Source organism: Sciurus vulgaris (assembly GCF_902686455.1).
Source record: "Sciurus vulgaris genome assembly, chromosome: 8".
Lineage (NCBI taxonomy): Eukaryota > Metazoa > Chordata > Mammalia > Rodentia > Sciuridae > Sciurus > Sciurus vulgaris.
Genome location: NC_136468.1, coordinates 83,962,439 through 83,989,088, shown reverse-complemented (window position 1 = coordinate 83,989,088; position 26,650 = coordinate 83,962,439). Strand labels below are relative to the sequence as shown.

Here is a 26,650-nt window from a genome sequence, read left to right as displayed (position 1 = left end):
GCTGATTTTGGGTCATTTACTGGAATATGTGTAAACTGGAATCAGAATGTGGCTTTCTTCTTAAATGGTGAAAAAAAATAAAGAGGAGGTAAGGTATGTCGAGAAAGTTGTAGGTAATCGCAGGTAACTTCACTCTGAGGATTTGGTAGCTCTAGTGTCGACCTCTCTACCATTTTTCCTTTTGACTGTAGAATGAACTACTTTGGAGACATGGTTTTGCTTGACTTCCCCAACCAAGAAAGTAGGAGGCAACTTCACATCTAAACCTGATTAATACTGACAAGTCATTGGTAGACAGGCCAGCCGAAGAGGTTTAGAGAAGTACTTTTTGTAGTTGTCAAATGTAGGTGATTAAACATTGAAACAGCCTTTTAATATACTGTTTTATGTTAACAGTAACAAATGTGCTTTCAGATGATCATGGATGTTTAGCTAAATAAATAAATACATTTTATAGATTCCTTGGTCAGATGAGTTTGGGAAATACTGGATTAAACAGGTCTATTTGCCTTAACACTTTTAATAGAACTATGTGCATTTTTCATCCTTTTTTATTAATTTTTTTAGTTGTGAATGGATATTTATTTATTTATTTATTTATTTATTTATTTATTTATTTATATGTGGTGCTGAGGATCAAACCCAGGGCATCACACATTCCAGGCAACCACTCTATCACTGAGCCACAATCCCAGCCCCATTTTTCTTCCTTAAGAAGAGAAAATAGAATAAGCAACATCTTCAAGACTCTCTTTGCACATATAGTCCTTTTCAGGAGGACCTTTGTTAATATCTTGAGGGCTTTTGATTTTGGGGTGGAGCCTGAGAATCTGCATGGCCCAGAAGCTTGCAGGTGTGGTTTATGGTGCTGGTCCACAGACCACACTCTGGAAGGGAGTAGGTGACTGTGGATTACTGCCACCTGGAGATTAGCTGAGATGGGCTCCAGGAAGGTGGTTACTAGGTGGCTTTATTCACATTCCAGGAGTCTTATGGGAGGTTCCTAATGAGCAAGAACAGATTGCCAGTTGGTTGAGGCCTGCTACCCTGGAAGGGGAATTTCCAGAGAGGACCAGAGATCCCCTTGAATTCTAGGATATCAGAACACACTGTGGTGACCTGCAGGGTATGGGTGCCTTTCTCATTCTGGCTGAAGGGGCCACTGTGATGTTTGCTGGCACATAGCGAGTCTTTGTACCAGAGTGGAAAGTTGCAGGAAGAAGGAGGAAGAAACAATTTGACAAAAAGACTCTATGATGACTTATTAGAGGGAAAAAAAAAAAAAAAAAAAAAAAAGGATGTCCAGACAGGTTAGAAGAAATAATATAGTGGGTAGCTGAGAAAGAAGTTGATTTGGTGAAGGTAGAGTAAAATCTAAATCAGCATCAAGGAGCTCGGAAGGTTAGGATAAACAGATGGCCTCTGACTCACTGTGGTTCAGCTTCAGATTTTCTTGGCTTTATGATGGTTCCAAAGCAATATGCACTCAGTAGAAACCCTACTTTTTCAAATTTGGGTCTTTTCCTGGGCTAGCTTTATATGGTACAGTGTTCTCTTGATATGCTGGGCAGCTGCAGTGAAAAGCAGCTTCCAGTCCACCAAGCAATCAGGAAGGAGAGCAATCAATAGTGTAATGTGTACTGTGTTGCTAAGCTAGGATGTTCGGGAGGTTAGGTGTATCAAGTGTATTTTCAACTTAGGATGAGCTTATCATAACATAACTCTATTATAGTCAAGGGGCATCCACAGGGCAAGAAAGTTGTCAGCATCGAAGAGTACAATAGTAATCAGGCTCTTACCATTAGAGAGAAGGAACCTCTGCAGAAAGGACCCTATTATGAACCCTGCACTTTGTGGAATCTGATTTCATCAAATAAAGAGAAGTGATAGGGTGTCATAGCTGGAAACATTAAACATCACTGAATACAGCACAAGATGTGAATGAAATTCCAGTTCTCTAGTATTACTGTTCAAATGTATTAGAAAAGTAAAAGGAAGTGAAAGAGACCAGTGTGGTTATACAGTGAACTTTTGAAGGACCTCAGATTTTAAGAAGACATACATGCATGAGGAAAGAGGGTCATGTAACTCAGAAAAGTCTCACAAACCCATAAGACTCAAGTACCAGCTAACTTGGGTATTGTGAAATAAGTGAAGGACAACAAAGCTAACAATTTTATCTGTGATTAACGCAAAAAAGAAGGAAGGCATAAGCCTCCTTCTTGTGGCAGAGTAAGATGTTAACCAATGAGAGACACTAGCCTTATCTCTCAAGAGGAAAATTTTTTTAAAACTGGAATTCCACCAGATAGAAATAAAGTCCCTAACTACCTTAGATGACCTCAAGGGAACTAGAAAAATGACCTTCTGTGATCCCAAGAGTCTGCAGTGTGGGATTATAGCACTGCTGTTAGGATTATTGGCAGAATTACAGAGGATCAGTGTCACACCCCTGGGAGAGTGCATGCCATACATTTTTGAAGTTGTATAGATGAATTTGAAGACTACTAGTTTAATTTTGATCCTCTTGAATTCTAAAAGGAATTCTTAACTAGAAGACTCAAGAGGGGCTGGAGTTGTGGCTCAGTGGTAAAACACTTGCCTGACATGTGTGAGGCCCTGGATTCGATTCTCAGCACCACATGTGAATAAATAAATTAAATTGAAGATCCATTGGCAACTAAAAAAAATATTTAAAAAAAAAGATTTAAGAGCCCCAAGGAAGATGTGTAACTAGGAGTAGCTGTGGCTTTGGGGTGAACTATAGAGTTTTCACTTGTCAGCCTCCAGGTAAAACTTTTGTTTATATCACAGTTCACTATACCTAGAGTTTTAAACAGTGGTGATAGTAAGCTGCCACTGACAGAAACCCACAACAGCTCTGTACCCAACTGGCAAAGTGCCCTGACCCTAAGCACTTTAATAACAAGTTAGCTTTTGTTTCCAAGTTAGCCCTTCCAGACTCCCAAGTATGGGAAATGGGACCTAAACTCATGGGTCAAGTGCATGAATGAAGTAACCCATGTCCAGGAGGTGCTTGGTGTAAGAGCCCTGGGGAGGTTGCAATTAGGAGGATTTTCTTTAGCATACATCCTGTTTTCCCTTTTGACCAGGAGGAGCCTTGGTGAGACGATTCTCTCTTAGTATGCAGAGAATTCTGAAAGAGTTCCATGGGCCTATCTTTGTGACATGACACTCTGCCATGTTCTAGAGATGTGGGTGAAAAATAGGATCCTCTTCTCTGAGAAGTTTACAAGCTAGTAAGGGAGACCCACGCTCCTGTATCTGCTCATGACACAGTTCAAAGAGTACCGCATAGTAATGCACGTTAACATGCACCAAGTACTCGCCTTGTAGGTACAATCCTGAGCTCTTTTACTTAATTTTAAGTTAGTGGTTCTCAAGGTGTACTTCCAGGACCCAATGCATTAGCATTCTTTGGGAACTTGTTAGTAATGCAGATTCTCCGTCTGCACCCTAGATCTATTAAATGCAAAACTCTGTGTGGGGGGCCCAGCAGTCTGTTCAATAAACCCTCTAGGAGATTCTGATGATGCATGCTGAAGTTTGAGAATCACTGTCTTAAATAATTTATTCTTTATAACATTATGAACAGTTTTTATCTCATCCACTTAAAGAGATAGAAACAAAGGCCTAAAGAAGTTAACTTGTCCAAGGACACACTTTTTTAAGAGGTTCAGATGGGTTTTGGACTCCAGCAGTGTGAACCCAGAGCTCTATTCAACGGCCATGCAAGACTGCCTTCCATAAGGTGCAATGCACAAAGGAAGGGGCTGTAGACTCCAAAAGGTGAGCAGAGCTAAGAAAGGTTTGAACAGGGATAAAGAGGGCATTTATGAGAGCTGGATTTTCCCCACTTTACAAATGTTTAATGAGAAGTAGCTATATGCAGCACATCATGTTAGACACTGTGGACATTTGAGTGCAACATAGACCCTGTCTTTTTAAAATTCTTATAATGAATCAGGAAATCCAAATATAATCTGGAATCTAAAATGCTTTGGAAACACATAAATGAATTCTAAAGGGTGATCTGAGCATATATGAACACATTTCAACAAACTATATGAAAAAAATGTATGAAAGAAAGTCATTCCAGGCAAAGAAAATATCATGTGCAAGATTCAGCTGTTTGAAACAACATATTGTACTCTTGAATTTACTAGTGTTTTTGTATATTTGGCCCTTATTATTAGTTTTATGCAGTTTAGACTTGTCTAGATTGTGATATAGATGGGAAGTTCCTGTTTTAAAAAGAGTCAGGAATAAAACTCCTTTTCCATCTGTTTTTAAAAACCATGCTATTGAATTATGACTGATGTTCAAAAAGCTGTACATATTTAATATAACCTATTTGGTGAATTTGGAAATAAGAATATACCTTGTTTTAATCACTATAATCTAGGTCATGAACCCATTGATCACCTCCAGAAGGTTCTTCCATTCTTCTTTATTATTTTTGGTGATAACATAAGATCTACTTATTCTCTTAGCAAAATTTTAAGTATACAATGTAGCATTGTGAACTGTAGGTTCTATGCTGTACAGCACATCACTAGGACTTCTCATTTTGTGTAACAGAAACTTGGTATCTTGGTATGTAGAGAATTCTGAAAGTGTTCCATGAGCCTATCTTTGTGACATGATACTCTACCATGTCCTAGGGATATGGGGGAAAAAGAGGGTTTTCTCCTTTGAGAAGCTTACAAGCTAGTAACAGATACCCACACTTCTGTGTCTGCTCATGGGAAAGTTTGATGAGTACTGCACAGTAATGTGAGTTAATAAGCACTGAGCACTCACCTTGCAGGTACCATTCTGAGCTCTTTTACTTAATTTTAAATTAGTACCATTTGACTGGTATCTCCCCTCACTTTTTGTTTTGATCTTAGGTCAAAACAGTTTTTTGGCTGCTGTTTCTTTTAATGTAACATAGTGAAGAGGAAAATGTGCCTTAAACCTTGCTGGAGGAAAGAATCTGAAATTGCAGAGGTAATTTTGGTGAGACAGATCAAATGTACAGTATGCTGCTGGGGAGAATATAGAACTCATCCTGCTCTGTGAATTCCATCTAGACTAGGATTAGTGAAGCTTTTCTGTAAAGGGACAGATAGTGAGTACTTTGGGCTTTGCTGTCCACTACTTAATTCTGCTGCTGTAGTAGGAAACAGTCAGGCTTATATGTAAACATATGGCACCCATGTTCCAATAAAACTTTATTTATAAAAATAGGTAGCAATGGGGTTTGGTCCATGGGCCTCTAATTTGAGTTCCTAGCTGTCTTACATAGTTCAGGTGAAATAAGTTCTGGAATGGGCCAAGTCACCCCAGAAGTACCTTCCTAGTACCATTTGTGTATCTTAGTTGAGTAATTGAGAAATAAGAAGTAGAACTAGATTTCTAAATTCTTCTTTCCACTGGAAGACTACTTATCATCCTTAATATATTGTGACTTTCAAAATTTTATGCACAGTGTGACAAGAAACATCTAAGAGACTAATTTGTTTCCAATTGCCAAGGAAGGAAAGAAAAGTGACTACTTTAAGTTGTGTTTGTTTTTCTTTTTCTTTTCTTTTTTTATAACAGGGCTGGGGATCACACCCAGGGCCTAACGCATACCAGGCAAGTACTATATATCTCAGCTCCAGCTTCCTTCCTTCCTCCCTCCCTCCCTCCCTCCCCGGAGATTGAACCAAGGTGTATGTTACCACTGAACTACATCCCCAGCCTTTTCATTTTTCTGAGACAGTGTCTTGATAGATTGCTGAGGTTGGTCTCAAACTTGCGATCCTCCTGCCTTAGACTCTCTAGTTGCTGGGATTACCAGGCATGTCCTCCACTATGCCCGGCAATTCAGTTTTCTCATTTCTAACATGTGAGTAATACAGGAAATGAAAAGAGTACTTTTCTTTTTAGCTATTTAAGACCCTACACAAAACAACTTGTGTTTTTCACTATGAAGTCATACATCTTCTTGTGACTCTTTAAATTTTAAAGCAAGCACATGCTATTCAGCGTATAGCTGTGTATAGATACATTCTATGCATGACCACTTAAAGCAGGGTTGATTGAGGCAGGACAGAGGTGGCAATGGGCTTAGCAGATTTTTGAGGTGGAATATACTTTACCACTTGACCTGAGAGTTCAGGAATCACTAGACATAGTGCCATCGGGAAAAGTCACCACTGGACAGTCAGCTCTTGCCATACATCATAGAAGAGCCTAGGCTTTCAGAAGGTATAAATCCCACTGGGGTTTATGAGACTGGTTGAGGAAAGATGGCAAGGAACCACAGGTAGAGCCAGGAGCCTTTCTACTCAAGTGGCAGGTATAGGCAAGTGCTGTAGGTTTGGAGGAAGAGATTAATCCTGGAGGCTCAGGGCTTGGATGGGCTTTATGTTTCACTAGTGTGGATTGAAGGAGGGGCAGGGTGCAGAGATGTGGAGAACTGCACAGGGCAGAGTGGTGGCAAGGGCTTGGTGCAGAGGTAAGAAGGCCTGTGGCTTCAGAGGATCTGCTTTGCTAATGCAGAGCTTGTAGAAGAAAGGTGCGGACAGGGGCTGTGTGGCAGGCTGGTGAGGGTGCTGACTGCAAGGTCGAAACTCGGAAAGGTGAGTGGCTGGAGCCCTGGGGGTGTGGGGAGCTGTTTTGTTTTTGTTTTTGTTTTTAATGAGGTGATATGAAAAGAGATGTTTAAGGGAGACTGATCTGATTTGTGTGAAAGTGCTGGAGGCAGAGCAGGCAAGAAAGCCAGTAGGTAGAGGTGTTTGTCCCTTGTGTAGCCTGAGGAAATCATGTTGAGGGCAGTACAGTATTTAGCAAAGAAATAAACGCTGTATTTGGGAATGATATTTGAATGTTTTCCTGAGCTTGCACTTGCAAGAATGAAGAAGGCCATTACTTTAAAACAAAACAAACAAAACAACTTTTATTTAAAAATAATTTTACTCTTAAAGGTTGCAAAAATAGTACTAAAGGGAGTTCCCGTGGGACCGTCCTCAGATGCCCCCAATGCTAACATTTTTACACAACTTCATGTGTACAGTTCTCAAACCTGACATTGATCTGTGCTCTAAAATTTAGACTTGTTCACTTTTGCCAGTTGTCCTACTAATCTTCTTGCCCTAGATCAGGGACACACAGTGCTTTTGATTGGCAGTTTTGTTTGGTCTCCAATCTGGGATACTTCCTCAGTTTCTCTTGGCTTCTCCAAAAGCTAACAATTTTAGCAGAGTTCAGGCTAGTTATTTTAATGAATGGCCCTCATTTTGGAGCTGTCAGACATTTTCTTATGAAATTCAGCTATGCATTTTGACAAGAGTACCATTAAAATTGCTTACCTCAGTTTTGACATCAGGAGATAGATGATGTCATCATGTCACCTGATAGGCCATGGTTTTTATCACTTGATTAAGGTGGTGTCTGCTAAGCTCCACTGTAAAGTGACTATGTTCTCCTCTGTACATACTAAGTATCTTGTGAGGAGATACTTTGACACTGTGCAAATATCCTGTATCTCATTTTAGCATGCCCTGATGATTCTTGTCTGCAGCATTTATTATTGTGGTATTTTCCTAATAGTGATTTTGTTTTCCCTCTTATTGTATTTAGTAACTAGAATGGTTCTGTGAGGAAAAGCTGTCTTTTCTCCTTCATTCCCATTTATTTATTCAATTATTTCTTTACATCAGTAGAGATTCATGGATAGTTATTCAATACTTTCATTATTTATTTTGCTGCTCAAAGTGTCCCAGATTTGAACAGTAGGAGTTACTTCATGTTGGCTGCTGTGGGAAGGGTCCAGGGGTAGGTTCATATTATGAAAATAGGAAATTTGGTGACAAGTGGAGGTAAACTTGCTAATTTAAGTATTTTTTTTTCTAAACCTTGAGTTACTAGATTCCTAAATTTTAAAGGGTTTTCTGTGATTACATTAACCAGGAAAGCCCACCCTAGTAGACTTGTTTATAAAGATAACCAAAAAGAAATAATTTCCCAAGGACTGAATAAAATCAAATTGATGAGGCTTTAGGGTTTGTTTCCATTGTACCTAGAATGTGTATTTTCCCAGAAGCTTTGGGTTCTTGCTGATTTATCTTCCTAGGCAGGTAAGATTATGAAATGTTTTTAAGTATCTCCAGAACTCACTTTCCTTTTCAATTATAAATTTTAAGTAGGGAACTGTGTTTATACTAGAAGGGAGCCATTTAATACTGAGAAATCAAAATTAAGTTTAACGCTGGGATGCCATTAAATAGGCATGCCCTTTTAGAAGGTACAGAGGTACTATGCTGTGGTGGCAGATGTGAAGGTACTTTGGTTTAGGGCTGTGTCTAGGATGGGATCTATGGAAACTCATACCTCGCAAGCAGGTGCAGGGTTAGATTTGCATAACAGCAGCTCTTTGTTTTGCAGGAATCACTTGGAGTCTTTGCCTCAGATTCCAGAGCTGTTGGCAAATGACTTGCGCCCACCTTCCTTCAGCAGGTGATGTGTGAGAGGTGACATCAGGAGTGCTCCAAGCCCCATGGCTGAAACAGATGAGGAGAGGATCAAACTGCCATTCTCAATAACTTATTTTTATAGTTTTACTTAAACGGGGCTGCACATTAGAACCACATCGGGAACTCAGAGAAAAGGAGATTCTTGTTCAGTATGTCTGGGATGGGACACTGGATTGGCATCAGTTGCCTGAAGGAAATGTAAATAGGTGGTCTTATTTACATCTGGGGCTGAGAACCACTGGATCTTGCAGAGACGATTTGTGACTTCTTGATGTAGTTAGATACACTTAGTAGTAACTAAAGATAGGCTTGGATTGCAATTGGGCAAAAATTTTAACCTCTCTTATGTCTACTTTTGTCATCTGCAAAATAATATTAGTAGGGCCTACCTTGTAGTTTTTTTAAGGATGAAGTGATATGATGCAGGCAGAATACTTAGTCTGGTCTCTGGCACATAGTAGAAACTCTAATACTATTTATTTTGTAACATGTAGCATGTTATAATAGAGAGTGACTTTGGAATCAATCAAAATTTTGTCTTGGTCTTGACTCTTAACTTTCCAGTTCTGGGACCTTAAATAAAACATATTGTTTCTCTGATTTTCTGTCCTCTTACCTGTAAAAATAGGAATAGGTGTGTACAATATAGGGCAGTGCTTAAGACAAGAGGTGCTCAGTGAGCCTTTTTTTCCTGTCACCTTCCTTTTGTTCTGCTTTCTTATCACATCACAGGGCAGTGGAAAAATATAATTTCAAGAATATCATTGACTGGTGTGGCCATGCTATGTTGAGATGTTATTACAAATGGTCTTTTTGGCGGTGACTGGATATTGTTTTGGACTTGTCTCTCAGATCCCTGAGGAAATGGTTATGGACCCAAATTGCAAACAGAGCTGACGGAAAGTGTTGTGGTTCCCTGCCCTTCCATCTCAGCAGCTGGCTCCTGTCTCTAGTTTTCCTTGCACTGAACTTGTGATGCCTGTGCAGTTCTCAAGCCCACAGACTGCCTGGAATTCTGTCCTTTTAATCTTAATCAAGCTTTCATTGAGATGCAGGTTTATCCTGGGACTATGAAGGACCCACAGTCTCAGAAATTTGCTGGAGAGATCACCACCTTTATTCTATTCTATAACCTCTTAAACTTGTTGTGCCCATCAGTTACTTATAGAAGCATTTTGTATTCCTAGGTTTCTAAGAAATTCAAATGTGCTTACTCTACCACTCCATATTCTATTTGATCACTCAGAATGGGAAAAGGGATAGTGGTTGAAGGTGACAAAAAGTCGTATCATGAGCTGAATTCTTGCATTATCAATAAATCTGGTAGTTCTTATTGGTTCATGTTGGTAACAAGGGCAGGTTATACTTCTGTGACTGCTGAAGTGTGACTGTTGAAGTCCTTCTCCTTTCGTTTCTTTTACTCTTTGGTCACCTAAGTTACTGGACCTAAGGACTAAGGCATCCCCTTTAAGATCTGGTGAAATATGTTCAGCAAGATATTTCTAGCACCTTTGGAATGAATTTCATGTGTGGTTCAGACCCAGCTTCGTGGACTCTTATAGTTTAAATCAAGTAGGCACTGAACTAAAAAAATGGTAACGTATTATTCATCACTTATCCTTTTGAGTTGTGCCATTATTTTTTCTGGAAGTCCATTTGTGATTGCAGTTTTCTAATAAATGTTGAAAATATAAAGTCTGCCTGGAATCATTTAGGGAACCATGTTCTGTGGTTCATTAAAATGGAAAGGAAGATAAATAAATTAGAAGTAAAATCCGTTTTCATTTGTGTTGTTCATATTCTCTGTGGGGTGTATGATTCTTTGGTGAGAGAGTCATCCAGATTACATAGCTCTAGGCTGTTGGAGGTAAGAGGAAAGGAATCATCGCTGTGCCAGTGTGCTGCGTCTAGGAGATGCTGTGTTGAGGGCCTTTAAGAGGATGCTTGACCGTGGCAGATAGCCCCACGAGATGACAGAGCAAACTGACAGGAAAATCAGGACCAAGGAGGAGAATTCTTGGATTTAAAGCATTCTTTAAGTCTTGTATCTTCTGATAAAGGATTTGTGTAAATGAGGGATGGTTTAGCAGGTATAGTCAGCACACACTCAGAATCCCAGCGACTTGGGAGGCTGAGGCTGGAGGATCGCAAGTTCAAGGTCAGCATTCACAACTTAGTGAGAACCTATCTCAAAATAAAAAATAGAGGACTGAGGACATAGCTCAGTCGTGGAGTATACCTGTATTCAATCCCCAGTAGTGCATGTGCCTGTGTGTGTGCATACGTGACACACACACACACACACAAAGAGGGATAGTTTCTTTTTGTTGTATCTATTTCTGGAAGTACCCACAGTATCTGACAAGGAGCTCAGTAGCTTCTTCATAAATATGAAATGAATGGAAGTAAGTTACCACTGGAGCTTTGAGAAGAAGCCCTGGACTGCTGAGGGGAAAAGGGAAACCAGGAGATTCAAAGGTGGGAGGAAAACAACTTGAGTACTTGTGTATTCAGGGAAGGATATTAAGAGGGGGTTGCACTTTCTCGGGTATTCTTGGGATGTTCTCCCAGTAAATGCTCAAGAGCAGTCCCCCAGTGCATAGAGCAGCAGCCAGTTGGCCCATTGGTTCTTCTCATAAAATTAACTAGTAGTTCTTTCTTAGTACCTGTTAAAAATGAGGTAATGGATAAAATAGCCCTCATGTTATTTTTTTTCTTCTTACTTCTTTGGTCCTTGCTATTTTTGATCAGTTTGAAAACTAACAAAATGGTTTCTACAGAGCTACAGACTTAGAAGAGTTATTTTAAGTTTAAGGGGTCAGTACTTTACTGAGATCCCCAAAGAGCCCTGTGGCTTCCCCCCAGCTCAGTGGACAAATTTGAGAACTACTGTCCTCAAGTGTTAATGAAACAGAGCTCCCCTGGGACCTGTTAAGAGAAGGCTTCACGGGAGCTTCTGACAACAAATCTAGGAATTGTGTCCTATAAAAGACAGTTCTTATTATGTTACTCTCCATTCCCTGTGGGCTAGCAGCTTATCTAGCAGAGTTATCCATTCAGTATAGAAGAATCCCATTGCTTTATCTACTCACCTTACCGATCTTTGGATACAAGCCATCCATGGGGGATGTTTCTGTTAAGTGGGATTGTGTGTCTGTAATACTAGTGTGGAGACAGCCAGATTTAGGGTGGCAGCAGAGAGAAGGGCAAATGGTTTGTTTTCTTTTGTGAAAATTCCCCTGCCTAGTTTTGTAGAACTTGTTTCTACCTAAAAATTTCTCTCTTTAACTATACCATGTGAAGGATTTCTTTTTTGAGCTAATTCAGGCAATTAGAAGAGCAATAAAGATTGTTACTTCTGGTCTGCCATATTTTTTTTTAATTCTCCTTGTTTAGGGGGAAAATAATTTAACATGATTCATTTTCATGTTATACATCTGGCACATATGCAAGTTTTAAAAATAAATGAATATATTACCTAGGTCAGGTGACAAAAGGCCTCGGCAAGGCCAATTGGGAATGTGTAGAGAGCAGAGCAGAACAGTGGGGATTAAAAATGGGTTACCTACCTTATAACATTTATTTTCTTTGATGCAAGTTGTACATCTTTAGCAGAGCATCAGTTGACATTTCTGAATAAAGAGTCAATAATTTTATTTCAATTTAATTAAAAGATAAGAAGTGTGGGAGTTATGTGGAGTGGGCACAGGGCAGAATGGAAATTCTCTTTTTAGGCTAAAATTTGGTAGAAGGTTCAGATACTGGTGGTGTATATTTTGTAAATTTAGCAAATTATTCTAAGAAGTGGAGGCGGCAGGCTAAAACCTCTGGGCTGTCAAAAGACTGCAAGCTTTGGAATGGAGGTATAAAGAGCTTTTAAACATAGACTGGAAGTTCAGTAAATGTTAGGTTCTCTGTTCTTTTCCCTGTACTGCAACAGGAAGTGATAATCGTTCTCCATTGTGCTCAGGCATGTGTGGGTGATGGTGCTGCTTACGAGATTGTTGGGGAGGAGAAATTAGCTCATGCAATACAAACCATTCAGCAAATACTTATTTGGTTGATATGGATATATGGATAGCTAAAATGAATAAATAGAAAAATAAGCATCTTGATATAAGGTTGTGTGCTAGATGTTGTGAAAACCAAGCAATCAAGGTTCCAACACTCCCTTAAGGAGCCCGTGGATTCCATGGGGGAAACGCTTGCACGGTGCAGAGCACCTAGGGGCTGCTGTGAGCATAAGAGTAAAACAAAGAGCTCCAAAGAAGAACAAAACCCTGTGGGAGGAGCTTCGCTCAGGAGGCCATGCACACACCTAGGCTTTGAAGTCAGTGGGATTCAAGGAAAATGGAAGTTTTTAACATGCAGAATGGTGTGGTCCAAGGCAGGGGTATGAGTAGCATGCTCTTCTGACAAGTAGATCTTACTCAACTGGAGAAGATTGTGGGGAGAGGGACAGAGAACATTTGAAACCTCTTGGAGGCAGGCTGTGGTGGGGCCGGTGGCGTAGGGTTCACTCCCATAAGCAATAAAGCACCCCCTCTACGTGGAAGGGGTGGTTTGGGGAGCTTAGTTGAGGTTGGCCGGATGACTTGAAGCAGGGATGACTAGAGGGCAGAGGACTCCACTGAGAAGCTAACGCTTCAGCTGAGGCAGACAATGATGAGGGTCTGAACAGAGCAGGTGAAAATGGAAATGAAAGTGAATGGAATCCCAGTCACATTAAGAATAAAGTGATGAGTACAGAATCCCAGACTTTCTACGGTGCTTTCGTTGGTTGTACGCCCCAGTTTGGAATCTGGTCAAGTGGAATATCCTGAGGCCCTTTTGGTATGAATGTTGACCAGAATAAGGAAGAATAACACCCTGTCAGAATAAGGAAGCTAATCCCATGTGGTCCATGACTGAGATTTAAACTCAATTTTTAGCAGGTGTACTCCCTGGGCCTGCCATTGTTGCATGTGTCTTCTCTTTTGTTACAAAGGTTTACTTGATTCTAACCTCTCCTCTTGTTTTTCTCTTAAAATAGACTCTGTCAAGAAGAATTTCCAATCCATACCTTGAACATACTCCTTCTCAGGTATGATTTTTCATTTTTCTTTCTCTTACAGCATTTTCTGTAACAGTGATTCACAAATTCTGGCACAGAATTCTTCAGTTATTGCTGTCGCCTCTGCTCCTGACCTCGTGGGGTTTTGCAGGGATTCTGCAGTGATTTTCTCTCCACCAAAGATAACACAGTGAAGGTGTTTGAGATGCTCTGAACATTGTGTCATGATTCAGGATGTTCACAAGATGGGTGTAGGTGATTCCCATTTTCCACACCCTTTATATGAATGCATTATCAATGTGGCAGAGTAGATATGTAATATATTTTTCAATTTTCTCTATTGATAGAAACAGCATATTTTGCAAATAGTGTAAGATATTTGCGTATAGTTATCTACTGGAGGGGTACTTCCTGTGTGCTCATTGATGAGAAGGACAGGGACATGTTCCCCAGGTTGCATGAAAGAATCAGTTGACAAACATTTACATTCTCTAGGATCTCAGGAGACTGAGCTTTCTGAGGGCAAAAATGTTTTCTACCTTGTTCCCCATTGTATCTGCAGCATCTAGAAAAGTCCTGATACTAGTAGTTGCTCAACCCATGTCTCTTGAATGACTGACTGAATGAACCTCCTGTGATGTCAGGACTAGTCGAGTGTCAGCTGACTCATACCTCTTCCTTGGTAATACTTTCTGTCATCTGACTTGTTCCAAGTTTTGATTTTTTAAAAAATACTTTAACATGTTAAAAATAAATCACTTCCTTTTCACTTTCTCATCAGGTTGCCTTTTGGTGATGGTATTGTGATGATTAAAGAAGTATAAGAGCGGGGTTAACATGTTCCCTGCCAGGTTATCATCAAGAGATTGTCAATTTGTTTGCTTCAAGAGAAGATACATAATGTTTTGTTGGTGCAAAAGGAGTTCACCAAGAGTGCTGGGGGCATAGCCACATGGTAGAGCACTTGCCTAGTAGGCATGAGCCTGGGTTTCAATCCCTACCACCACCAAAAAAATTTTTTAACCAGAAACATTTAAAAAGATGTAAGCTTGCATCCACCAAGATATATAAATTTTCATGAGTATTTACCTTATGCAGACAGCTCATTTTTATTTAGCCTCCTTTGCTTATGAGATAGCTGTGTGCTATGGAGAAAGGTGCAAATAAAAGAAGGAAGTTTTAAAAAGTAGGACCTAGACCTCTCTAGAGCTGAGAAGTGCCCTCCTTCATTCCTGAGAATCATAGACTCCTATGAGGGAATTCAAAGATTAAAAAAAGAAGCTAAATGAAATTTTTATCTGATAGATGAAATCGTGAAATACTATAGATTAAACCAGGATGCTTGGAATTAGCTGTGAGTTCAGCAGCTGAATGAAGCTTCAGAGCAAAACAGCCTGCTGTCAAATTATGTCATGGTTCAAGATGTTCACTGAATAAGGAAAAAATTATTTTCCCATCTTCCAAGACCTTTATATGAATGCATTATCAATATGTCAGAGTTAGTATATAAGTATTCTTCAACTTGTTTCAGTGATAGAAAAACTATATTTAAAAAATAGTGGGTATTTTACACTGAAAACTTTGTGTTTTAAAAGAAAATTATTTATAATTATATTTAGGAAAAGTATGTTAGCATTTGGAAAATAGTTATTATAGCTTAATAGCATAAGTGGACCAGTAGCTAAAATAAAATGAGGTAATTATAGGTCTGTAGCTACATAGGCTAAAATGTGTCTCAAGCTTAGGGATTTGGTCATGATTTTTTATATATAGCATGCTATTGGGAGCTTACACATTGTCACGTTATTGTTCTACATTTGCAGTGAATGTTTGTCTTTTTCATTCAGATTTATGGAGAGAATTCTTCATGTGCAGGAAGAGCACTGAGGAATATTATTATCGTTCAGGCAGCTGACCTGGTGAAAGACAGAGTGAATCTTAAGGGGTTTTACAGGTAACAGTTTCCTACACTGTGTCAAAAATTTTACTTCAGGGGGGAAAAAAAAAAACCCACAAAACAAAACAAAATAACAAAAGCAAAAACCTAGCTCATGTTAAATCATGACCTTGATCACAGAGAGGTGGGGCCATATCAGTACCAGCAGTGGGGAGGTTGCTGTGTTCTGTCTGCTTTTGTTAAACTTATCTTTTTGTTTGTTTATAGTTAGACTCTGGTTCTGAAGTTAGGGTACAGAATCCCCAGCTACGTGTGTGGATTCTGTTGTACTTCCTCTGGATGTGGTATTTTATATTTTCTTGAGTAGGTGGTATATTGAGAAATACAGGACCCTTCTTTAGGGATTTAATCAAGGCCCTGTGGGGATTTCTTTGAAGGTCCATGAGCAGAGAGAGTTGCTTGCTCTCCAGGTAAGAGTGAGTCCCATCAAAAGTATAAGTGGGGAGAGGCAGATTGGTGGAGCATGAGGCTTCCCCTCCCTGACTAGTGAATAAGGGCAGAGATGTATTCAAGTAAACAAGTGTATTCTTGGCCAGGTTTAAAGTAAAGCTGGTTCCATCTCACCCCAATTAGAATGGCAATCATCAAGAATACAAGCAGCGCTGGGGAGATAGCTCAGTTGGTAGAGTGCTCACCTCGTAAGCACAAGGCCCTGGGTTTGACTCCCAGCACCAAAAAAAAAAAAAAAAAAAAAAAAAAAAGAAAAAAGAATACAAGCAGCAATAGGTAATAGGTGTTGGCGAGGATGTGGGGAAAAATGTATACTCATACATTGCTGGTGGGGTTGCAAATTACTGCAGCCACTCTGGAAAGCAGTGTGGAGATTCCTCAGAAAGCTTGGAATGGAACCACCATTTGACCCAGCTGTCCCACTCCTCGGTTTATACCCAAAGGACTTAAAATCAGCATACTACAGAGATGCAGCCATATCAGTGTTCATAGCTGCTCAATTTACAATAGCCAGATTGTGGAGACAACCTAGATGTCCTTCAATTGATGAATGGATAGAGAAACTGTAGTGTATATATACAATGGAATATCACTCAGCCATAAAGAATAATAAAATTATGGCATTTGCAGGCCAATGGATGAAATTGGAGAATATCATGCTAAGTGAGATAAGCCAATCTCAAAAAACCAAAGGAGGAATGATCTCGCTGATAAGTGGATGATGACACATAATGAGGGGAGGGAGGGGAGCAAGAATGGAGGAAGGAGGGACTATATAGAGGGAAAAGAGGGGTGGGAGGGGTGGGGGGAGGGAAAACATATCAGAATGAATCAAACACCATTACCCTATGTAAATCTATGATTACACAAATGGTATGCCTTTACTTCATGTACAACCAGAGAAACAACATGTATCCCATTTGTTTACAATAAAAAAAAAAAAAGTAAAGCTGGACCAATAGTGTGAACACCTAAAACGTTTGGAGCATATGTTTATAGTTTATGGAAAGCCAAAAGTGGATTATCAGCTCTTTATTTTGCCAGGTGAAGATATGAAGCCATACTGAATGATACCAAAAGAAAATTACAAAAATAAAACAAGTAGAAACAACTACAACTTATTACACTCTTCTTTCTTTAAGAAATGACATTATAATACCATAAAGAGTAGAAATAGTACTCAGAATAAATGAGTACAAAAAAAGTAGAAGTATTCTCAGAATAAAGGATGTTCCTTAAGTTAAATAAATTTAGCTTTATGAAAAATTCATATTTATAATATTCCTGTTTTTTCCACTGACCACAGATGGGAAACATTTCATCATGGCCTGGATTCTGAGGATAGCAATACTCAGGCTATTGGAAGAAGATGAGTCTTTTTATTGAGGCATAAATTATACACAATAAAATGCACAAGTCTTAAGTATGCAGCTTGATGAATTTTTATTCATTACACACTTATGTAATCATTATCTGTGTGACCACTATGGAGATAGAGATTTTCATGCCTCAGAAAGTTCCTTTATGCCTTTTAAGTAGTAACCTTTCCTTGCAACCAACCATACTTTTTTTAACAAAAAAAATTTGGCAGGCTCTGTATTCTTAGGAGCCATTAATCAAGCAAATACGAAGTATGTGGAGGAACCACAATGAATTAACTCTTTAAAATCCCGTATTAAATCATATAAGCCTTTACATAAGTTTTGAAAAAGATGCTATAGGCTAAACATTGCCTGTTCTGTTTATGAATAGTGCTTTTGCATATTTGGCTCATGAATATCTTCAAAAAGCATCATTGTGCCCTATTCTTTCCAGGTGAGATTCATAGCCCCAGATCTGAGAATAACTAGTTCAGAGCCCAGACCACATTAACAGGACAGGCACCAAGAGGGGCTGTAGTGGTTGGACTACTTCACATAGAGCTTCTTTCTGTCTGTCTGTCTGTCTTTGATTCATTTATTCAGTAGGTGATAATATCAACTTTAGGCACATCTGACTTGTTAAAAAAGTAAAATCATATGTGTAAGTCTTGGGATCTAGTTGTAAGCAGACTCATGGGATTCATTTCAGCTCCCGCATAGGCTGTGTGTAAGGGCTATCACTGTTTTCTGTTGCTGTTATTTTCATTTGTTGAGATTGAAAAAGGGGATTGGGAGGTATACATTAGTCAGGAAAAATAGCCATCCTACCCAAGCTAGGATTTAGTAAGAGCAGAGTCTGGAGTGTGTATTTTGCTGTGATTGGGACAGAACAACATTAATCTAAAGACTGATTGATGTTCTGGATTTAAAGATGAGGTGCTAGTATGATTACTTCGAGTGGGTCATTTTCATTTTCATTTGTCTGGTAGTAAATTGAAGCAAAGTGTTCCCCATGTACTATGTAAGAATTCACTTTCGAGACTTTGAAAAGTTTTCTATTCATTTCATCCTGTAGGAGGAGTCCCACTGGCTTCTGGGACTTCATTTCCTTTGCATAAATCAGTCACTAAATACCACCATCCCACTTACATTTGAGGTTAGCATATGCATTACCATTAGTTAATTGCTAAAATTGTAATGGGAGAGAGGAGGAGGACAAGAAAAACCAAATTTTCCACTCCAGAGATTAGTAAAACTCATGTTTTGTTATAGCAAACACACAGGCTTTGCAGCTCCATCACCTCCGTATCACAGTGTTCCTACCTAGAATTGCAACTGTAGTTAGATCTGCATGTACCGGGAACAATTTCTGTATTGAATACAAAACTGAAAATACACTGCGGGTAAAAACTGCTGTTGGTAATAAAGTTGCTCTATTTCAACCACCCCTGTGTGCTTTCTCACTGCTCTCCTTGTGCTGAGATGATGATATTTTGATCGGATCGTTGCAAACCTGGTCAGCAAGTCAGGGGTCTAGGAATTAAATGCAGGGGCAATTCGCCTCCTTTTGTTTGCTTTAGTGATATTACTGATAGTGCTTATCATTATCCCTAACGTTTTCCCTGGTACAAGTGGAAAGTGATTTAAAACATAAAATTAAGGGAGAGGTAGAAAAGGATCATGTGCAAAGCAAACAGTAGCTTATCTGAAGGTGAGGCATAGTTATTATTAAGATTGTCATGACAATACCATCTTCTAGCTTATGGGCTCAGAGCCATTCCCTCCAAACAGCGTGAGCCTTTCCCAAAGAGAAGGGAGAGGTGAGGGATTGGGGTTTTGTGGTCACCAGTATCACCTGGGGGGTGATTAGGAGTGAGAACTCAGGTCCCACACAGCCTTGCTGCATCAAAATCTGTACTTTAAAAAGACTCCTCTGCCCTCCCAGATGACTCCTAAGCACAATTCCAAGAAGCCTGATCTACATCACCATTGTACAAGCAGATGTAGCCACATGGCCACCTTCTGCAGTTTGGTGGTTTGTTTAGTAAATAAATGTTTTATTATGTGGTTCTATATTCTAGGTGATGTCATATACTCAGCAGGCCTAGGGAGCCCCATTGTTTTGTGAAAATGAATTCAGATGATACAGGATTTAATCTGTGGGACAAAATTGCTCTCAAAGCCCAAAGACATTGGCTAATTGAGAGAGGCGTTGAGGAATTAGTTAATTAACACTTTGAACCTTGAACATCAAAGATGTCCTATAAAATTAGAAGTTAATATCAACCATTTGGTCTAAATGCCTCTTTTGTTGATATCTGTTTTCTCATTTTGTTTAAAAAAATCCATATATTTGACTCTTAATTTTTCTGTTTTCTTCACCCGCAGGTGAACATACTGGCTTAAGTGCCTTAGGGTTTCTTTTTCAATAGTGATACTTTACCCAAAAAACATGCTTTATCAAAAGCTAGAATATTTGACCAAGTAGCGCAGCAGAGAAGTTCATTGCCTATTTTCCTTCACCCCTGAAAATGTAGCACCTCATGGCAGTCCTATGTATTGTCAGTTAGGTGTGTTTCCAGGGTATTTGTGATCTTGCCAGTCACAAGAGGTAGAAAAAAATGTTCTTCTATTTTAGGAATACAAATAAACAATGACATCTCTGATCCTTCAATATTGACTGTAGACTAAAGATCTCCATTACATGATGCCACTCTTTTTTCTTTTCTTTCATTATTTTTTCTTTTTTCTCTTTTTTTACATTTTAATGTAATTCCACCTTCTTTTCTCATAAAGGAGAATGAAATTCAATGACATTTCTGCGAATGAAAAAGCATATTTCAGAAAGCTTTGTTTTCCCCCTAAGGCTGATGCTAATGGAAAAGTAGGCATGAAGATACTGTTTGTAGTACCCAGGCTGTGGCATTATAGTATTTTAAGACAGATTACGAAGAAGATGTTTTGTGTTTGGTTACACATACATCTGGATTTATGAACTTATGATCTAGGCTGTTTAATAAGATTATTTAACTTATATTAGATGAACAATCAAATTTGTTGTTTGAGACAAACTTTGGGGTCTAATCTTGGAAGAATTGCAAACAAAAGTATTCTTTACCTACTATGGTTACAATTTTGTCCAGCCTTCTTGGAATATTTTTTTGTTCTCAAAGGGAGTAGATCCAAATCTACAAATGGTTGAACCAGAGTTTATCACCATCAACTTGAGAGTTATGTGGCTTTACCAGGGCAGAAGCATTATGTTTATATAAAGGGCTGCTAAATTTATTCCCTTATTTATTCAAATATTATGAAATTGTTTTGAGAACTTATTGTGTGCCTCAGGCTTTTGTAATTGCTGGGGATTCACAGTAAGTTGTACAAAGTCCCTGTTTTCCTAAAAATTATTTTCTAGAGGCAGAAACATATATCATTCATTTGAAAATATGTAGGATTACTACATGTAGGTAATTTGAAGAAACACTGCAAGAGCATTTAACTCTTAAGTGTTTCTAAGGAAATGATACTTAAGCATTAATCTGAGAGATGAATAAGAGGTTATGTAATTTGTTCTTGGCTTGTTTAAAAAAGTAAGCACAGGAAAGGAATGGTATTTTACATCAGGGTTTTTTGTTTGTTTGTTTGTTTGTTTTCAAAGATGGAGCCAGTTTCTCATTGTGAATTGCTTTGCTTTGGTCCAGGAGGAGCTGTGTTGGGTCAGAATTAGTCGACTGGCTTCTCGAACACTGTCCTTTTGTCCAGTGCAGATCTATGGCCATAGGAGTCTGGCAGCTCCTGCTAGACATGGGAATCATGTCATCAGGTTAGTACTTAAATGCTTTAAAGAATAATCACTATTTTATTAAACCGTTAGACCAAAATATATGTGATTTTCTAGATTGTATTACAACCTGGATAGAAATTGTTTTTAGGTAAATATCCATATTCTTTCTTATTTTCTAATTAAAAGTACCAAGTCAACTTCTGATTCACTTATTTTTTGTTTTCATATGTTCTAAAAATTTATTAGGTACTTGTTGATTTATAGACTACTACCTATAAAACTATTTCCCTTACCATATCCCTTTTCTACTCAAGATTCTGCTCACAGACTTTTTAAATCAGTGACATCTTTAGTTGCTCCAAATACATTATTTATCTTGCTGTACTTAATCATCAGAAACTGATTTTACGAGTGGGACGTGTATGCCATTTTAACTGACTAAGTAATCATGAATGCTTAGAGATATGACCTATGAAGATTAGCTGTTTAAACAGGATAGAAAATAGATGTAAACTGGAAACTAAAATAGATGGCGATATCACTTTTCTTAGTTGAGCCCAGGGAATTGAAGGATTGGAAACCAAGCAATTCGAATACTTTATTTAGTGTAATCTCTCAGGTGCTGGTTGGTCACTGGAGAAGGCTTTTTTTTTTTCCCTATAGGTAATGACTATTGAGGGAATACCCCTGGTGCCATTGTGAAAGAGTGGTACAGATGGGGACATGGTTGTAATCTTCTTAGTCAATAATACCTAGCACCTAATACTCTTATTTAGAAAATCAGTTAACTGCCTTTGAGGAATGGAGGTATTATCAGCTCAATTGCTAGGTTCAGCCTTCTGGTTAGCAGAACATTTTGTGTTAATGTTTTTTGGAAAAGTCTACAACTTTTAATTCCTTCAAGCTGGGGTTTCTGACCATGTTAGCATTGACATTTTAGACAGGGTAGGTCTCTATTGCAGGTGCTCTCCTGTACATAACAGAATTTGAGCAGCATCCCTTTCTTCTGCCTTTTAGGTGCTACAGTCACAAACACACACCCCAGTTATGACAACCAAAAATATCTATAGACATCACCAAATGTCCTCTGAGGGGGGCACAGTCACACCTAGTTTCTTGCTAACCTAAAACTTGCCGTCACGTAGTACTTGCGTGTCACTGAAGAAATTAAATATATTAGTTTGCTTTTGTGCACTGAAAAACATTTCTTGCCACCCTCTTTGAATCAATATTGATTTCATTGGCACTTATCTCTGAAGCAGAAGAATTATCAAATACATTTGAATCTACTGGCAAAACTTCAAGTAATCAAAATAGGCTGGTTAAATCCTTTTTGATTCAATGGGACAGGAAACATGAATGAGCTTAAAAGGTAGAATCATAGTCTTACCTCTGGCTTCTCCTTCATAATTATTGGTTTTCAATTTATTATTTGATTTTTGACTCTCTAAATAATGTATTTTTAAAAACTGATCCACATCTTTTTTTTGTTTTCAATTTCAAATAGTGGACCAGCATCTGTACTTTCAAGACACTTATGTTTTCTATCAGTTTTCATCTGATGAATGTAGCTACTTGTACTGTGAATTTGAAAGAGAAGAAGAATGGCAAAATGGCGTCAAACTTCTGCTGCAACTCGTTCCCCTCATTCCTTCGAGAGCTGGCATCTGTGAGCTGTAAGTGGGTGCTGTCATACGCTATTGTTGGATTGTTCTTAGAGAAGACATATTGTGTCCAGGGACTTCACTCTGCTCTTTAAGATCACTATCCAGTTTTAGGAGATAGTTGTACTATTCCCATTTTTCAGATGCAATTTCAGGAAGGCAAAATAAATTTCTGAAAATTAAATTCACTTCCTAAGTGACCAAACTGGTATTCAAATCCCAGATGTCCATGCCTCACCAGCTGCACCACACTACTCCTGATTTGAGTAGATGATCTAAATTAGGAATAATCATGATTAGGCTTAAGGACGAAATGAAATAATAACTCACTTCTTATCCAGTATTCCAAGTCGTGACTTTGCTAAGAAAGAGCTCAGCAGACATTTCTGAAAATAATCTAGATGCAATATTTGGCAAATTAAAACACGTAAATCATTATCACATGAAGATACTGAATCACTGTATGATTAAAATTAATTAAAATTAGAAGAGGCTTAAGAACAAAACTTGAGCCATGATATAGACTTTGTCATGCAGTTGTTTATACTTAGTGATAGTGACAAGCTTATTTCAGAAATGAGTTACAAATTAAAATTTCAGTTGAAATCTTTCTTATATATAAAACATTTCAGGTTGTAGAATATATCTCCATATTGTTGACTCTTTCAAGAGCAAAAGAAATTGTCCTCATTCTTAGGTAAGAATGTGGGTTCAAACAGACATAATGCAACAAAGGTAAGTTACTCTTATTAATTAAAAGGTGACATTGCTGCATGGTTAATAGTTTGTTTTTAGGAAGATAAAAGTTTCAGGATATTATGAGATGCTGTGCTAATAGATTTATTGTAGAGAATATATTTTATGTCAGGTACTGTGCTAAATAAACACCCTATGTTCCATATTTCACTTTCAGAAGATTTCCATAAGACAGATACTGTTATTATCCTAATTTATAAGTGAGGAAACTGAGGCACAGAGGCCAGATAACTAGTTAAAGTCACACAAAAGTGGCAAACACAGAGTCTCAGTGTTTGGATCCTTTCTGTATAGCTCTAATGTCCCTTCTGTAAACACTTGCTGTGGAATCTTCAGAAGTTATGGGTATCATTCTAGTATTCCCCTTCTAAAATATTATAAACAGAAGCTGTGGAAAATGTTTGAGTTGTGAAATGATATAGATTTCCCACCGCTGCTTCTTATAGAGGACCTTACAATAAGAAAGCAAAATTCAAGTATCACCAAATAGGCCAAGTATGCTAAATGTCCTTTATTGTAATGTGCTCTTAATAAGGTCAGAAGCATCCTAAGAAAAGGCAAGGAGCATTTCAATAAACTTCAGTCAGCTTTCTAAGGACTGGGGTGCTTATAAACTATAGACGGTGTGACTGGCGTTGACTCTGAGGGACTGGCATTTGCTAGCAGCTCTTCTCAACCATTTCCTGTTCTGCACACAGAATAGATATGTGTGCAATCCCATGGGTGTACCCAGATTAACAGGGGCAGGAGGGTGGCAGAAATAACCTTGCAAGAAGTCTTTGTGATTTAACACTACCTCCTTCTTCCCACCTCAGAAAGCAAATCAGAACGCCAGTGGGTGAGATGACTGTTCTGCGGAAAGCCTGAGTCTATTCTAATTTCTAAAAATGAAAATACTTTTAAAATTTGAGTCCTAATATGAATTGCAGATTTTGTCACACTGATCACTATGGACACAAATGTCAGCTTCTGGAGTTGAGAATCACTGTAGCATGCCATGTTTTTCAGCAAGTTTTTACTGTTGCTGTGAACATGTGCATTTGTGAGGGATCACTGACTCCTACAGACACATGGTCACTGGGGACACTATGAACCTGTCTGTTTCCCTTATTGAAAGTATTGAATATAAAAAGATAAAATTACTGGAGAGAAAGAATCTCCCTTTTTTTTTTCCCCTGTGCTAGAATTATAAGTGAATTCATATGTGATGGTAGAATGTGCTTGGTTAAATTTTGGGAAGCCAAGTTTCTAATTATATAGACTTGAAATGAACAGGGACTTGGTCCTGTGGCATTTGCATTGTCAGAACCCTTCACATCATTCCATGCCTATGTTTCCATCCTAACTCCTGCTCTGACCTGGCATTCTCCATCCCTTCAGCCTCCTGCCCATACCAGTTACTCCTCCTGCGATGTGATGCTCTTGTTCTCTCCTCTGTCTCCCTCCTTGTGAGTTAAATTCTACCCAACCCTCAAGGGGGAGCCCAAGTCCTACCTTGACCACAAAATTTTCATTGTGTGCCTGTTCTGTGTTGATCTTGCTTTGAGTGACTTACTGCTCTTGTTCTTTGTAGTAAAAAAAAAAATAAAAATAAAAATTTTTAATCCATTCTTCTGTGTCACTCTTAGCTGTATGTTGTTTCATTTTGGTCCATTCTAAAAGCCCTCGGAATTCTTATATTGTTCATGCATGTTATTCATTTATGGACTGAAAACCTTTTTCTTTGATCCTTCTAATAAGCTTTTTGATATTTGAAAGCTATAAGGGTCTATCTATGAAGCTCCACGTTAGGTCCCTCTAATAGACCATCTTCTCTCTGTCTTTCAAAGAACTTGTGAGAACCACTTAATGTCTCTATATGAACACAATTCTATTCTGTACAAATGCATTTCTAAAAGAGAAAAAAATAGGGATTTTTTAACTGAATTTTTAAAGCAGGAGGGGAAATGAAGCTAGTTTGAGGCAACAAAATTTCTGTTTTAAACAAAATAACTTTTATACCCCAACTGCATAGATAATTCAAAGGGAGAGAATTGGTTGTCAAGGGTGCTATCTCGAGAAAAGAGAACAGTCATGGTTCCTCATTCAGACTGACAGCCACGTCAAGTTATCCAGGGTGTACTTTTTTCTAAACTCTGCTTTTGTGTTTTGGGTGGGAGGAGATAGAGAATTGATAGAGTGAGGAAGAAACAGTATAGAGAGTCAGCCTAGTAATTCCTTCAGGACTGGGATGATGTTTCTCGTCAACATGAACATGAGGATTTAGTCTGCGGGGAAGCCTACTTCAATTCAGCTGCCATTATAGCAGCTCCCAGCTCACCCGGTGTGTGAGAGGCAGGCCGCTGAGCAGGCAGAGCCTGTGATCCTTGCATATATAAAACTATGTCCTTCCAATTACAGAGCAGTTGATGCTTATATATTATTAAAAGACTTGTAGAGGGTTGCCAAAATTGAACTCAGGTTGCACTCAGATCCGTAAAGAAAAAATGTAGCTTCTTTGTCATTTGCTAAGGGGATCTGGTATTTGTTGTCTATGTGAGCCACCATCCTGTTGGGTAGTCAGGAGAAAAAGAAGTTCCAAATTTTTGTCCAATCCAGTAAAATCATTCTAACATAGTAATTTAAAAAGTCCCTTTTAAACCACTGAGCATGTTTTGGTACAAGAGCTCAGCCTCAAAGCATCTTTCCCTTCTCCTCAACTAGAAATCATCCAGAGATGTGCTGAGCGCATGGGCCCCTGGGCCTCTTGTCCTTGACAGAGGAAGACATGGGAGGCTCTTGCATCCCAGCAGATACTTTCTCTACTGGAAGTATTATTGTTATGTGTACAAGTCTACATGTTGCTAAATGCAGTGGTTGATTTTCAGTCCTCATCTTATGTAATGGGTCAGAGTCATGTGGCACACCTGATCACTGCCTTCTGGAAGCAGTCTTTCCACTTGGCATCCCTTGGTTCTCCTATTCCACTGGCTTCTCTTTTTTAGACTCCCTTGCTTATTCTTCATCTTCCTGACTATATTAACTATAGCTTCAATGTTTTGATGTCTTGCTGACTCTGGAGAGACTGCCCCATTCAAAGACTAGTCGTCACTTTCTAGAG

The 26,650-nt window shown here is 38.7% G+C and overlaps 1 protein-coding gene across 1 annotated transcript in view; it reads left to right on the top strand.

Moving 5' to 3' along the window:
• Nucleotides 1-26,650, top strand: part of RAPGEF5 (Rap guanine nucleotide exchange factor 5) — a 225,092-nt gene that overhangs the window by 23,852 nt on the left and 174,590 nt on the right. Inside the window, exons 2-5 of the mRNA XM_079151937.1 lie at nucleotides 13,558-13,608; nucleotides 15,426-15,532; nucleotides 21,048-21,169; nucleotides 22,638-22,806. Coding sequence (XP_079008063.1) covers nucleotides 13,558-13,608; nucleotides 15,426-15,532; nucleotides 21,048-21,169; nucleotides 22,638-22,806 — 449 coding nt within the window. The remainder of the gene's footprint in view (nucleotides 1-13,557; nucleotides 13,609-15,425; nucleotides 15,533-21,047; nucleotides 21,170-22,637; nucleotides 22,807-26,650) is intronic.